The 13460-nt window shown below is 44.3% G+C and overlaps 1 protein-coding gene across 1 annotated transcript; it reads left to right on the top strand.

The window, feature by feature from the left end:
* The first annotated feature begins 5374 nt into the window (after window positions 1-5374).
* On the top strand, window positions 5375-11742 carry LOC133908295 (mitogen-activated protein kinase 10-like). The gene is made up of 10 exons (XM_062350288.1): window positions 5375-5699; window positions 6689-7097; window positions 8049-8176; window positions 8285-8344; window positions 8987-9136; window positions 9234-9389; window positions 9514-9725; window positions 9836-9934; window positions 10684-10850; window positions 10927-11742. Exons 1-10 carry the CDS (start codon window positions 5676-5678, stop codon window positions 11352-11354), a joined length of 1833 nt encoding a protein of 610 aa, XP_062206272.1. The 5' UTR covers window positions 5375-5675; the 3' UTR covers window positions 11355-11742.
* Window positions 11743-13460: the final 1718 nt, after the last annotated feature.

Genomic DNA, 13460 nt, shown 5'->3' with positions numbered 1-13460 from the left:
TATTGGTACTTATCAGCTCTCTCAGAGTTTGTTTCATATAATGCAAGTAGGGTTTTACTGCAATATACTGGACCTCATATCATGCACGTGGGTTCAATTATAACTACTTGGGTTGGGACTTTTTAATAATCTACCAACCAAAATGTGAGCAAGGAGCCGGCGATACTGCCATGATGTGCCAATGAGTGCTTCTCCAACAATTCAACCATATATATATGAAGTCGAGGTTCTGTAAAGATCAGAGGAAAATGAACATCAACAACCCTCTCATCGATTGATCACGTGAGAGACAGCAATAGTAGTAATAGTATATATAGCAACGAACCGATCCTTTCGGCAGTTTGGAATTATTTTGGGAGCATGTTCGTCGTGTATGTTCTTACGTACCTTTCTGTTTGGGTCTTGTTGGTGTTTATTATGGTTGAGCCAGTTTTCTTCGACGATCGGTCCGCTGTAGTAAAGGTGTTTAGTTTACTCTGCCAAATAATGTTTTTCATGAGAAGTCACGACTGGACATGATCAAATATTCCATGAGTAAAATCGATAAAGATGCGGCATACGCTTTTGAAGACGAATAGCGCACCGCGCACATACAGGTACGCTGTCAATGCCATCAGAAAAGCTGGCCACGCGCGTGGCCGATGGGTGGGCTCAACTAATTTGGTGACTTAACCAAACAACATCATTATGCTTTCCAAAGACATGATATGAGACACACACGCCTTTTGCAATGGAGGAATGGCAATTGAGACATCTAGTCACCTCAATTTATATCCAAAGACATCTACTCACCTCAATTTCACTAGATAACATCCTATCTAGACATATAGTCGCCTCAATGCAGAACAATGACCTAAAACTAGAACCTTACAAAACCAAAAGGCATCTATGGCCTATCTAGCGCTGGACAGCACGTTGCAATACTCTGATGCAAAAATTTTGCAAGCCATACATAATAGTGCCGTACAGCAGAACACAATACTAGAAATTAGAGGAGCAAAACGATCGCATGTCTACTGAAGCTACCTTCGTCTAACCAGCCATCACCTGCCAGCCCTACCCGGCGGCCGATGAACTCCCGGCTGCGCGCCCACATCACCCGCCAACTTCCCACTACTGAGCCGTGCCGTCTGTCGAGTGCCGCCGCTAGCCACCCACCCGTCGTTGTATGCCTGTGCTCACCCTCGCTGGCGCCGTCAAGTCGAAATCGTGATTAGGGATTCACAAGCGGATGACCGGTCCCACCCTGTGACTCGTGAACTTGTGAAGGACTCAAATGTCCAAGGATATGAGGTCAATTGACCCATGCCTAGACCTAATATTCAGTCTGCCACTCAGCCCACTCTGAACTGGCAGCCCAAATTTGCGACATGTTCTTCTTCGATGAAGACAGCTTCAGGTGCCATGCCTGTCGGTTGAGCTCACATCTCTAGCTCTAACCAGGGGGGCTCCCCTCTGCTTAAGCACAATAGGGGGCTCAAGCCCCCGCTCCGCCCCTCTCCCCATGCCGCCACCTGGAAGATCCGCCCCTGGGCTTGGCATATTTCATCCATCAGAAAAGTTTACACGCGCAATTACCCACATCAGTGGTTGTTTTCAACGTGGAATGTGAAACTAGATCTGAATTTTTTCTGATATAAAAAAAGCTTGCATCCTACTTAACAGTAAAGCTGCCACACACGGGACGAGACACATGTGCGCAGGGCTATGGCCGTTGGCCGGGCAAGCAAGAGACTCGGATCCTCCGTATTAATGATGAATTGGTGTAGAGGACTACGGTCATATAGTAAAACGAGTCAGTGCTACAGTAGTCTGCATTAGCTAATCATTAATTACTATTGCTACAGGACACAACAAGTGTTCTATCCTTACCATTTTACTATAACAATTGATATGAAACTATTGTCGCCAATCGAATGAGATTTATCATTATTATAGATCACTGTAGATCACCTATAGTATCATTATAGATCTTCTGTGGTGACTTCTTCGCTACCGAGAATCCCAATCCACAAGCAAGGCATCCAGGTCGTTGGCTGCCGTCGCTTAAAAGAATCACCGAGCGGCGTCGTCATGGCATGGGTGGTGACAGCGAGGAGGAGCGGGAGGAAACGTGATCATGGTCGGTGATTCGATCTGCTCTGCTCCTCGTCATGCGACGCAACCTCCTCGGCCTCCAGAAAGAGAGAGCCTCAGCATTCAGCCATCCACCGAAGAAAAGGGCGCCAAAGCACGCGTGCGTACGACAGCACCGCCCCTGACACCACCTGCCGATTCTATCCCAAGTAACAGTCTGGCTCGCGGGAGAGCGACACGTCCCGTGGCACAGCGCGATGGGGACGGGCGCCGTGCCGTGCGTGCGGTGACCTAAGCGGAAGGCGACCGACGAGAGCGAGGGAACCCCGTGCGCCCAGCCACGCATCCGTCACCGACACTCAGGGGCCGGGCGCGCGGCAGGTCAGGTGTACCGAACGACGCATCGCGGTCAGCGCATAGAAAAAAGCGAAGAACGCCGTAGGAAACGCACAAAAAAGGGCGGGTTTCGCCGTAGGCGCGTGCGACCAGGGATGAAAACGTTCCAAAACGACGGTAAATGCTTTATCATTTTCAGTTTAATATTTTATTTCGGAAGTGGAGCCGATAAAAAAGTGACAGAAACAAATATGATATCAGTAATACGAAAAATAAATAATGCTATCTAGATAGAAACATGATGATATTAATCAAGAATTGACAATTCAAAACTGAAAACACTTAATCATAACGCTATCATCATAAATAGAAATATAGTATGACATATCACAAGTCTTACAAGATGCATATCAAAGTACAACGTCTTGTGAGGCGGGGTGGCTCCATGAATAGGTGCAGCAGGTGGTATCGTTGCCGACTTGTGACGTCAACAGATAGCGGTGACGTTTCGTCACATTGGGACGTGGCAACTTCACCTCGGTAGGCGAAGGAGGAAGGGCATCAAGGTGATGGATCCGGGAGGCAGCGATCGTGGCCTAGTGCCATTGGACACTCGAAGGCACCGCGGCCAGACGGAGATGTTTCGGCAACTTGCGTCGAAAGGTTAGGGACTTAGGTACCACTTCTAGGTTAGGAAGGAATCTGGGCGAAGGCCGAGTGAAAATTGGGTATGGACTAAATATGTTGGGCCGTCGTTGAGTTGACAATTGAGTATGGAATGAGAAAAATAGGAATTATCGCTCCAAAACAAATAAATTAAAAAATGATCAGTAAAATTTAAAATTATTTTTGCAAAGTTTTCTCATTTTCGTTTTTTTTTATCATCTTCGGCTGGCTTAGTCGGAAAAGTTCAAAAATGAGCTCCAGTAAAATGATAATTATCAATTTTGTTTTCATCCCTACACAGAAGACATGGGAGACCTCCGAACGTAATTGCTGTGCAGCCACACGGTTGCTATAGGCTCCTGCAAATTTATAATACTCCGTGTTAGGCATCAACGGTCGTCGGTCTTCGATCAAGTTAAATTGGTGCCTGAGATGTATGTATACCGGTGCAGGTTATACCAAACACTGACAGGGACCCAATTTTATGAGATGACCAGAAGCAAGCGTCGATGCGAATGGGATATGTCAAAATACCAGACATGACTCGATAGTTGGGTGAGTATTTTACAGGTGGAAAAAGCACTGTAACAAAATCTTCTTATTGTAGAAAAAGACATTCAACAGAAGGGCTTCTAGAACTGCAGGTTAGCAGTCCTGTCAGTGGACGCCTACCCGCTGGTCGAATGTGAAAGCACTACGTGGTGCATAAAAAAAATGAGAGATGCCTCCACCTGTTAGCTTGCATGATCTGGGTCACAGATGCATTATCTTGTTTCTTCCAGACTCACTAGTCACTAGCATAGCACTGCAGGATTAACAGTGGATCAATTGGATCTCCGTAGTGGCACCCTGCTGTTTTTATTAATTTTAATACACTGCTTAAAGTTGTAGGGCGGATGATTTTCCTTCAAGAAGTTAGCATGCCAGGAGCCTAGTATTTGCATCCCACGATGTGATCTATTATTTGGCCTATTATTGCTCGGATCAAATTTTAGTCTAGAACTAATAGGATGTAATAACGAATCAGACTATGTGCAAGGTTTCGTTTTCTAGAAAGCTTGCAAGAGCCTTCACGGCGCAGCTTAAAAGGCATGTTAATTAGTTGAAATATCAATTTCGTCAATAATACTGGCCACCTAATGCCCACCCAGGTTAAAAGGCCAGTGCGCCCTAACCTCTATTGGAAAACGCAGATGTCATGGGCTAACGCAATCGCACACATACACCTTTGAAGAAAAAGCTAATGGTATGTGACTAGTGCAAGTACGCAACCAGGAACACAGAACGGAGGCTAATGTTCAAAAGCGGGCGGCAAAGCTGAGATACAAGACCAGAAGACCGTGAAGGCGAGGCTGAAGAGAGAAATAAGTGGCGGAGGAAAAGGAAGAGAGTGAAAGAAGGTTTGAGAGCTTTCAATTTTGGATTTTTGCAACGGTAAAGAGGATGGAAGATTCGGCACAGCCTCAACGTGGTGTGAGGGAGCTCAGGGAGGGAACAAGACTTCAGGCACGCAAAGCGGCCGCCGGATCCGACCCCGGGCAGAGCGGACGGATCACGGGACACGAGCTCAGCTCGCCCGCCCGCCGAACCCACCGCGCGCGCCGTTCTCAGGGCCTTTTGACCCGTGCTGCCACCGCTCGGCGAGAGAAACGCACGGGATCTGGTCAGGTGTCGGGCTTCCGACGGCGCAACGAGCAAACGCGAACCCGCGTTCAAAACAGCTCTCTCATCACTGTGCACGGTACGGATAGTTGGATAATGACGAGGTTCGTGCTGCCTTTATTGGAGGCGGATAAGAATTCGTACTGTACTGATGATTCGGTAGGAGGAGTAAATTTTGAACACGCATGGAGTCGAGACATGAACTCTTAAATGGACAACGTTAAGTTGGGTTGATGCTTGCTTTGCACCCAGAGCTCGCTTTCACGCGTTCAACCAGAAATGATCTACTTCTGCTAGTGCCTAGTAAGTATGTCACCGATAGAGCATCCATCCAAAACCCGAAATTTAAACTGTTTTATCTGGGCGATCAAGATTAAGGTCAGTAATGAATGAGTGCTAAAAGGATTGTCCTGCCATTTTCTTCACCCGCCTTGCATGAGCATTAAATGGGGTCCGACGGTCGCAGCGAAAGGGTGATGATGCGGATCGGACGGCGGCCAACCCGGCGGCCCACCACACGCGACCCACGACGGGCGGCCAACCGGGGGCAATCCCGTCCACGCGCGAATATCAAAGCACCACGGCCCCTCCGGTCGCCTCCCCCTGTGGATTCATGCCAGCAAAAGAAACGCACCCTTCCACCCGTCCCCCTACCCCGCGCGCCGCGTCGCTGGGGTTAGGGTCTCCCCCCGCCTTCCGCCTTCCCTTCGTCGTCTCCCGCCCTGCCTGATCCGCCCGCCGACGCGCGGGGGCGCCCTGCGGCGTGTATGCCTTCGGCCTTGGCGGTGCGGCGCGAGCCAATGCCGCGTGTCTGACCGTCGGTTTGGGGATTGATTTGGAGGTGGCCAGCCTAGCTTGGTGTTGTTACCGGTGCGGACTGCAGAAAACTGCGGCCTTTTTGAGGAGCTTTGGTGCGGGATCCGGTGAGCTGCGAGATGCAGCACGATCAGCGCAAGAAGGTGGGATCGGATCGAGAGATCCCTGTACGTTTCGAGCATTTCGCTGCGAGTTTGCGCCCGTTGCTGAGCTTTGTTTCTTGGGCCTTGAACTGGCTGCTATGTTGCGTTGATTTGAGTCTCCGTCCGCCGAACAGCTCGATTTGCGTTGATTTGTTGAGTTTTTTTTTTCGTTTCTCAAGGTCTAATATCTTTCTAATAGATTTGAAACCTTTTGTGTTGTTCTCCCTCATTTCTGTGCCGTGTCAACTCGAAAGTTTGGATTTTCGTTATTATTTAGAAAGGTCAAATTTTTTTGGGCATGGTTCTGTCGGCCGCTAGCCGTTTCCGATCTTTTCCCTGCGAACTTGATATGATTATGTTCTTCTCGTTTTGTCTGTTTGCTTGTGGATACGGAATAATTTGTTGCTGTTTCATACATTTCTGCATCTGCACTGCACCTCATCGAGTTCTGAAACCTTCTGCCTATTTTTGGAAAAAAAAGGTGAATTTTGGTGCTTTCTTACTACAACAGCTCGTAATTCACATGCAAACGTTGACCGCATCCTGTGGCCTCGAGACGTCACCCCGCGAAGACACAGGGGCCGTTGCTTTCCCCCCCTGTCGGTGGGCAAAGCTGTTGCTTTTTTCTTGTGGGGTTTGTCCCGATCTGTGCACGAACATTTGACTTACAAGACTTGTGTGCGAGGATTTCAATTTTGTCAACGAGTGCTCAAAGATCTTGCTTGTAAAGATATTGTCTTGATATGCAAAAGAGTTGAATTTTGCATCCATTTGTTGATTCTAGTTCTAGCTTCCCAATAATTGGTCCTCTGAATTTGGGCCATTAAAAGCATCTGGATATCTGTAAACGACCAATTTTTTCATTTCCAGTTTTCGGGCTATGAGGCATTTACCGTTTGGCATTGATCATTGAAGCCTCTTTGCCGTGGGGAGCTCCAAACGGTTGATTGTACAAACTTTAGTAATTCAATTTTGCAAAATCTTTGCAGAGTTCTGCGGAGGCAGAGTTTTTCACGGAGTATGGGGACGCAAGTCGATACAAGATTCAGGAAGTCATTGGTAAGGGAAGTTATGGGGTGGTATGCTCTGCAATTGATGTCCACACCGGAGAGAAAGTGGCCATCAAGAAGATACACGACATATTCGAGCACATATCTGATGCAGCAAGAATTCTCCGTGAGATCAAGCTTCTGAGGCTCCTAAGACATCCTGACATTGTTGAGATCAAACATATTATGTTGCCTCCATCAAGAAGGGACTTCAAAGATATTTATGTTGTTTTTGAACTTATGGAGTCCGATCTTCACCAAGTTATTAAGGCTAACGATGACTTGACAAAGGAACATTATCAGTTCTTTCTCTACCAATTGCTCCGTGCTCTGAAATACATTCATACAGGTAGGTAAAATGTTGTTGCGGTATCTGCTTTATTTTGGCAAGAAGATAATCAGAAGATTTATGTCATCGTGTGCTTTGCAGTGATATTGCATTGAATCAGTGCCTTTTATGTAGATATTTTCTCTATGCAGCCTTCTGTTTATGGATGGTGTAACCTGTACTAGCCAGTCGGTAATTCAATTATGCATTCACCTCCAATATAGCATTTACAGGATAACTACTTTGATTTATTGTGGAAAAAATAGTATCAGCTAGTGCTATGCTTGATTAGACGAGCTTGTAAATCAAATGCACCCTAAATAGTTCAAAATTTTACTCTCTCTCTCTCTCTCTCTCTCAAAGTTTCTCATGTGTTGGGAACAAACAAGAATCAGGTTTACTAAATACGTAAATATTTTATTTCCTTATTATTTTGTATATTTTTTCTATTAAATGACTAGGATTGAACCCTCACTACATTGTGAAAAAAATGTCTTGTAGTTTAGTTTGGAAAGTTTGTAGAGTCAGTAATTGAATGAAATGCTTAGGAAGAAATTCTGAAATTGTAGCCCAGTTAACTAATGTTATATGAATCGTTATTGCTACTCTTTCTGGTTTTGCCTTAGTAAATCTATAGTAGGCTTGAGATTTTTTTGGATTCTTTAGAAATCATTTTAGGTTCTAGATGTTTAATCTAGTTAGTGTGTCCATACGTGCATTTATGTCCTTTAGATCTGAATTGGAATAATAGTGCTAAAATAGGTTGATGTGGCACTCCCAGATGCCTCCTTTCGAACTCAGCTTTATCATAGAGATTGGATTTACTAATTGTTTTACATTCTGGCTCGTTCAAGGTATTCCATTGTCTCAACTATACAGTTCTTCCATGAACAGAATCTGTGTAAATAATCTGTGCAGATGCTAGTTTTTCCGCCTATGGTCGTTGCTGATAGTACATCCATGTAACTGCAGCTAACGTTTATCACCGGGACTTGAAGCCGAAGAATATATTAGCAAATTCTAATTGCAAACTGAAAATTTGTGATTTTGGACTAGCACGAGTTGCATTCAATGATACCCCAACAACGATCTTTTGGACGGTATGTTCTGTGGAACACTTTTCTTCTCTTAGTTCGTTTCATATTTTTGTTTCTGGCTACTGAATGTTAGCTGGTCGCAATGATGTGTATCTGTTTATTTGTCTGCAGGATTATGTTGCAACAAGATGGTACAGAGCTCCAGAGCTCTGTGGATCCTTCTTTTCAAAGGTAAGATTTGTGATACATCGCAATCTCTTGGTTAAATTTTGATTGGAACGTTGAGCTGAGACAAAGAAAGGTCAAATTTGATTATGGTTCATCAACTTTTTAATAATACTAATTGGTCTCTGATTAACTATTAGTTTGTTCATTGATTTTAGTTTATTATTCCTTATTCAAAGCTCTAACCACCCACATGAATTTATGCAACGGTTTTGTGGAACACAACACTTGTGTGTTTTGTAAACCTTTTTGATATAACAAATATCCACAGAATATATCAGATCTATAAAATGTTCATGTGAAACATGTACCTCAAATTTGTAAACTTTAATTTCTCATCCAAGAGTTGCTACACCTGACCATTCTTGTCCATACTCCTTATCATACTGTTGTTCATATGATGTATGTTTAGACACAACATTGCTGAGACTCTTGTTGACCTGTGCTCCGTTGATATTTGAACTCATATTGTGTTCAGTATCAGCTTTTAACAGTCATATGAGTTTTAGTGGTGTTAAGAATATCAAAAGCATTTCAGGCATAAAAAAATGACTGAAACGGTAAATGATCATGTTACTAAGATGCATATTTTCGATTGTTGCCAAGTCTGATGTTGTTAACACAAATAAGCTGTTATTCACATTGCAGTATACACCAGCCATTGACATTTGGAGCATTGGATGCATCTTCGCTGAGGTGCTAACAGGAAAACCTTTGTTTCCTGGTAAAAATGTTGTCCATCAGTTAGATTTGATGACTGATCTTCTAGGCACTCCATCAATGGATACAATTTCTCGGGTATGGTACATATTAAATTAGGGAGCCTTCTGTAGCTTATTGGTGAGCATCACTGAAAGCATTGAAGTCTGATATCAATAGTTTCTTTTATTCCCAGGTCCGGAATGAGAAAGCAAGGAGGTATCTGAGCAGCATGAGAAAGAAAGAGCCAATCCCATTCTCGCAGAAGTTTCCTAATGCGGATCCATTAGCCTTGAATCTTTTGCAAAGGCTGTTAGCATTTGATCCGAAGGACCGTCCAACTGCAGAAGAGGTAATTATGTTGTTCCGGATGTACAATTATATTCATCTCAGCTTGGTTTTCTCTTCGTCACCTAGTCTTGTATCTGCTTGTGGGCAAACTGTAACATTTCTTTGGAATCACGATCTTTTTTCAGGCATTGGCTCATCCATACTTTAAAGGGCTAGCCAAGGTTGAGAGAGAACCATCTTGTCAGCCAATCACAAAGATGGAGTTTGAGTTTGAGCGTAGAAGAGTGACAAAAGAAGACATAAGGGAGCTAATATTCCGTGAGATATTGGAATATCATCCGCAATTACTGAAAGACTATATCAACGGCACGGAGAGGACAACCTTTCTATACCCAAGGTTGTAGCAACTGTATCTTTAGACTTATATATGATTATGGTGCTTTTGCACATTCATATATTTTTTCTCCTTCTGACAGCAACTCTTCTTACCTGTGTTTGTTTGTGCAGTGCTGTTGATCAATTCAGGAAGCAATTTGCTCATCTCGAAGAAAATAGTGGAAATGGTCCTGTGATTCCAATGGAAAGAAAACATGCTTCTCTTCCTAGGTAATCTTTGATTATATTCTGTGCTGTTCGTTTTCTTTATTTTTCATTGTATTAGTTGCATGACAGTAGTGTAAAACAGTTTGATGTATATAAGAGATCTTGATTGAATGGTTAGGGTCCTTCACCGAGCCTATGTTCCAAATGGTGAAAAAACGGTATTCACTATTCAGTACTTAATGTAAAGAAAGGCCGCACTTTGAAACACCCACATCTGCCACACTCAGAGACACCTAAATGAAAAGGTTATCTCGGTATAGCCTTCACAGTAAAGGTGGAACTAGCCCACCATTGACATGAAGTAGGAACACATTGGGTTCCAGTTACTGGAACTAAGATGACAAAATGCCATTGGTCCTTCTTGGAGCATACAATTTTCCAACATTGGTTTAGGCTGCATGCAGTTTGATACGAATGGTAGAACACAGGTCAAATTTTCAATGTTATAAGCAGTCCAGATTTTCCAAAATGCCATTGGTAGTTAGATGTCAATTTATAAGAGTCAAGATTGAGGTGTCATTAACTGAGACACTAACAACAAGCCCACTGAACTTTATATTGCCAACAGACTTGGAAAATATTGTAATTCTGCCACCGAAGTTGGTAGTTGATCAGTATGCAGTTCAGAATAACCATGCCTGAATCTTGCATTTGTGGTTATATAATTTTATCTGGCCTTCCTGACTAGCTGACCTGGCATTTTGTTCTTATATTATAATCTTAAATCATTGGTTAACCCTTTCTTTTTTCAGGTCTACTATTGTTCACTCTGATCCAATTCCTGTCAAGGAACAACCCCGTATTGGCTCATCAAGGGACAAGCTTTCATCTGATGAGTCCTACAAAAATCCACATGAGACAGAAAAATTTTCCAGCAATGTCCCGAGAACCTCACAGGCTCCACAAAGAGTGCCAACAGGTACCTATTGGCTAATGTTTCATATATATGTTCGGCTGATGTTTGTCTAACCATATAATGTTTCTCTGTTTTATAGCGAGACCAGGAAGGGTTGTTGGTCCTTACGAAAATGGAAACACCAAGGATCCCTATGATACACGTAGGTTGACAATGAACTCAGGATACCCTCCCCAACAACAAATCCCACAAACATATGGTTATTATCAGACACCTGGCAAGCCAGCTTGCTCTGAGCTGTCGCAGGCTGAAAGGTATATGCTGCATCAGCAGGCATATGCCTGTGCAAACAGCACAACTGTGCCTGATGTTGCTCTGGACATGAGAGCACCCCCTTTTCATCATTTATCAGCAGGGCCGAAAAGTGATTCTTCTGATAGGCTAACAGCAGAGACAAATTTGTACACGAGATCACTCAACAGCATTGCTGCTACTGCAGCAGGAGTGGCAGCAAATGCTCACAGAAAGGTTGGTGCGGTTCCCTTCGACATGTCAAGGATGTATTAGTAGCCGAATCATGGCAAGTCCTGCATTCTTTGCTGGAACTTTGCTGCCCACTGGTGTTGAAAGATTGGGAATGAAGTGGCCGAACAAACCTAGGCTGGATGCGGCGAAGTTTAGAGGGCAGAGCAATCCAAGGTTGACTATGGTGCCCAGCATGATCAGGAAGCACCATCAACATCGAAGCATATCAACATCTTCGTTCTGTTCAGGCCATCAGCTTGTATCTGCCTCTGCCTAAGAAGTGTGCCGTTCCTTGCACACAGAAAGGGATAGTCCAGTGGCTTGTAATCTGGGCAATTTAGGCGCCAATTTCTTTTCTAGAGCGAGGAGACAGAAGGGAAAGGAAGGAACACTAACGTTTTTAATGTTGTATAGAGATGTTTCTCATATATGAATGTGCTACATCAGAATGACTTCAGAAAGATACGAGATATAGCACAAATTCGCGTGGTTTTAGATCTTTCTTATTCTGATTGATCTTGAACTAGTTCTGAAAGCATGTCACCCTTTAATCTTGAACTGTATTAGGTGCAGTGACCTAATAATCGGTTGGTAAATGTCGAGTAGTTTGTTCTGGTTGAGCTGTCTGTCCCAGCTTCTCAAAATATAGTCAGTTGGACACAACTAGCGTCATCTGGTATGCCTAGTTGAGTCTGTTATTGCTTTCAAAAAAAGAAAAAGAAAAAAGTCACGGAGTCACCATACGACCATGATATCGTTATCAACCGTTGCTTCAACGACTGTATCAAAGGACAATCATTTTGTAAATAAGTCCCATCTGTATCCGTCCGATGGAGCTCACTTTCTTCTTCCTCCCGCCTCGCCTGCGCTACTTTTTGCTCTACGCCATCTGCTCCCTATTCTGTGCGACTTGGTCCCTTACCTCCTCCCGTCTTTAGTAGCGCTTCTACCATCATATCCCCCTCCACACCACACGAGCCTAACCGGATTTTCCCTCCCCCACCGTCAGCATCACCCACTAGCAATCCTCTACAACCCCTCACGAACCATTGCCATCATAGATAGCTTCTGGTACCCGCATCTCTCTAATGCAACGATGGTGTTAATGTAAAGAATATGGGTCCTTTGTTATGTGGATCAACACCAGTAAAAGCTTGTTGAAGTAGATATTATCAAAAGCTAACTCCGGCATACACGTCTGGTAGGGCTTATGCGATCAGTCCCCTGATCACGGAAGGAAACCCCACAACCTATCCTTGTTGGTCGTGGGGTAGGTATTCATCTAACCAGTATAATATCATTTAATGTTACCCACTCAACCATTTTTCTTTCCAGGCACCTCCTTTTGGCGAGCGAAATCGTGGCCAGCGCAGTGGTGTAGTGGCCTGTCCTATAGCAATTAATGCTACAGGACGGCCCTGCAGGCGGGTGCGACGATCTTGCAAGTGGACGTGATGATGTGCGGCTGATGGGACAGGACACACAAGACGGCTATGCAGACCGAGCATGCCCACTCTCCGTAATGATGGCTTCATAGTAGGGGTTTTCAGTAAGAATAGAACTGCCATAGTTCTAGCATGTACTGTTTGTATATATGTCTCTCCTCCTACTATATGGAGGGCAGACCAGGCTTGTAAAGAACAGAACAGTTTCTGTACCAAGTTAATCCCCATCATAAGAAAATACATACGACGTAGGGCTATTATCACATAGGAGGCATGAACCTGGATAACCCCTTGTGTTCTTGAGTTCATCATCTCACACACACACTCGTAGGAAATGTTTATCACGCTCTTGTCGATCGATATACCCCATACACATTATCAGGGATTAACCCTTGACAGTTGACGCACCAAGTAGGGGGTACGTTTTCACATTTTGGTAAGTGTTGATAACCTGATTGGGCTACCCATGACTGGATCCATGACGGCAGTCGAGACCCGTTTTGAGGACCCCGGATGCCGTGAGGTGTTCGTCATGGGATATGACCCAGATGAGCCTAGTGTGCTCCAAGCTTGGGATACCGAAACGGAGTTCGAGGACTCTGAAATGCAATGAGAAGTCTGCATGGTAGCCCATGCAGCGGGGAACAATAGAGGTTCTCATCCCCTGGACACCGGCGGAAATCCACAGGCCATACTCCCAGAG

The sequence above is a fragment of the Phragmites australis genome, chromosome 2, assembly GCF_958298935.1.
Source record: "Phragmites australis chromosome 2, lpPhrAust1.1, whole genome shotgun sequence".
NCBI classification, from domain to species: Eukaryota; Viridiplantae; Streptophyta; class Magnoliopsida; order Poales; family Poaceae; genus Phragmites; species Phragmites australis.
The sequence above is the reverse complement of the archived record's forward strand: the minus strand, read 5'-3'. Positions and strand labels throughout refer to the sequence as shown.

Coding starts and splice junctions, on each gene's coding strand:
- LOC133908295 (XM_062350288.1), top strand. CDS start 5,676: ATGCAGCACGATCAGCGCAAGAAG. Junction 9,137..9,233: donor CAATGGATACAATTTCTCGG/GTATGGTACATA, acceptor TTTTATTCCCAG/GTCCGGAATGAGAAAGCAAG. Junction 10,851..10,926: donor TCCACAAAGAGTGCCAACAG/GTACCTATTGGC, acceptor TCTGTTTTATAG/CGAGACCAGGAAGGGTTGTT.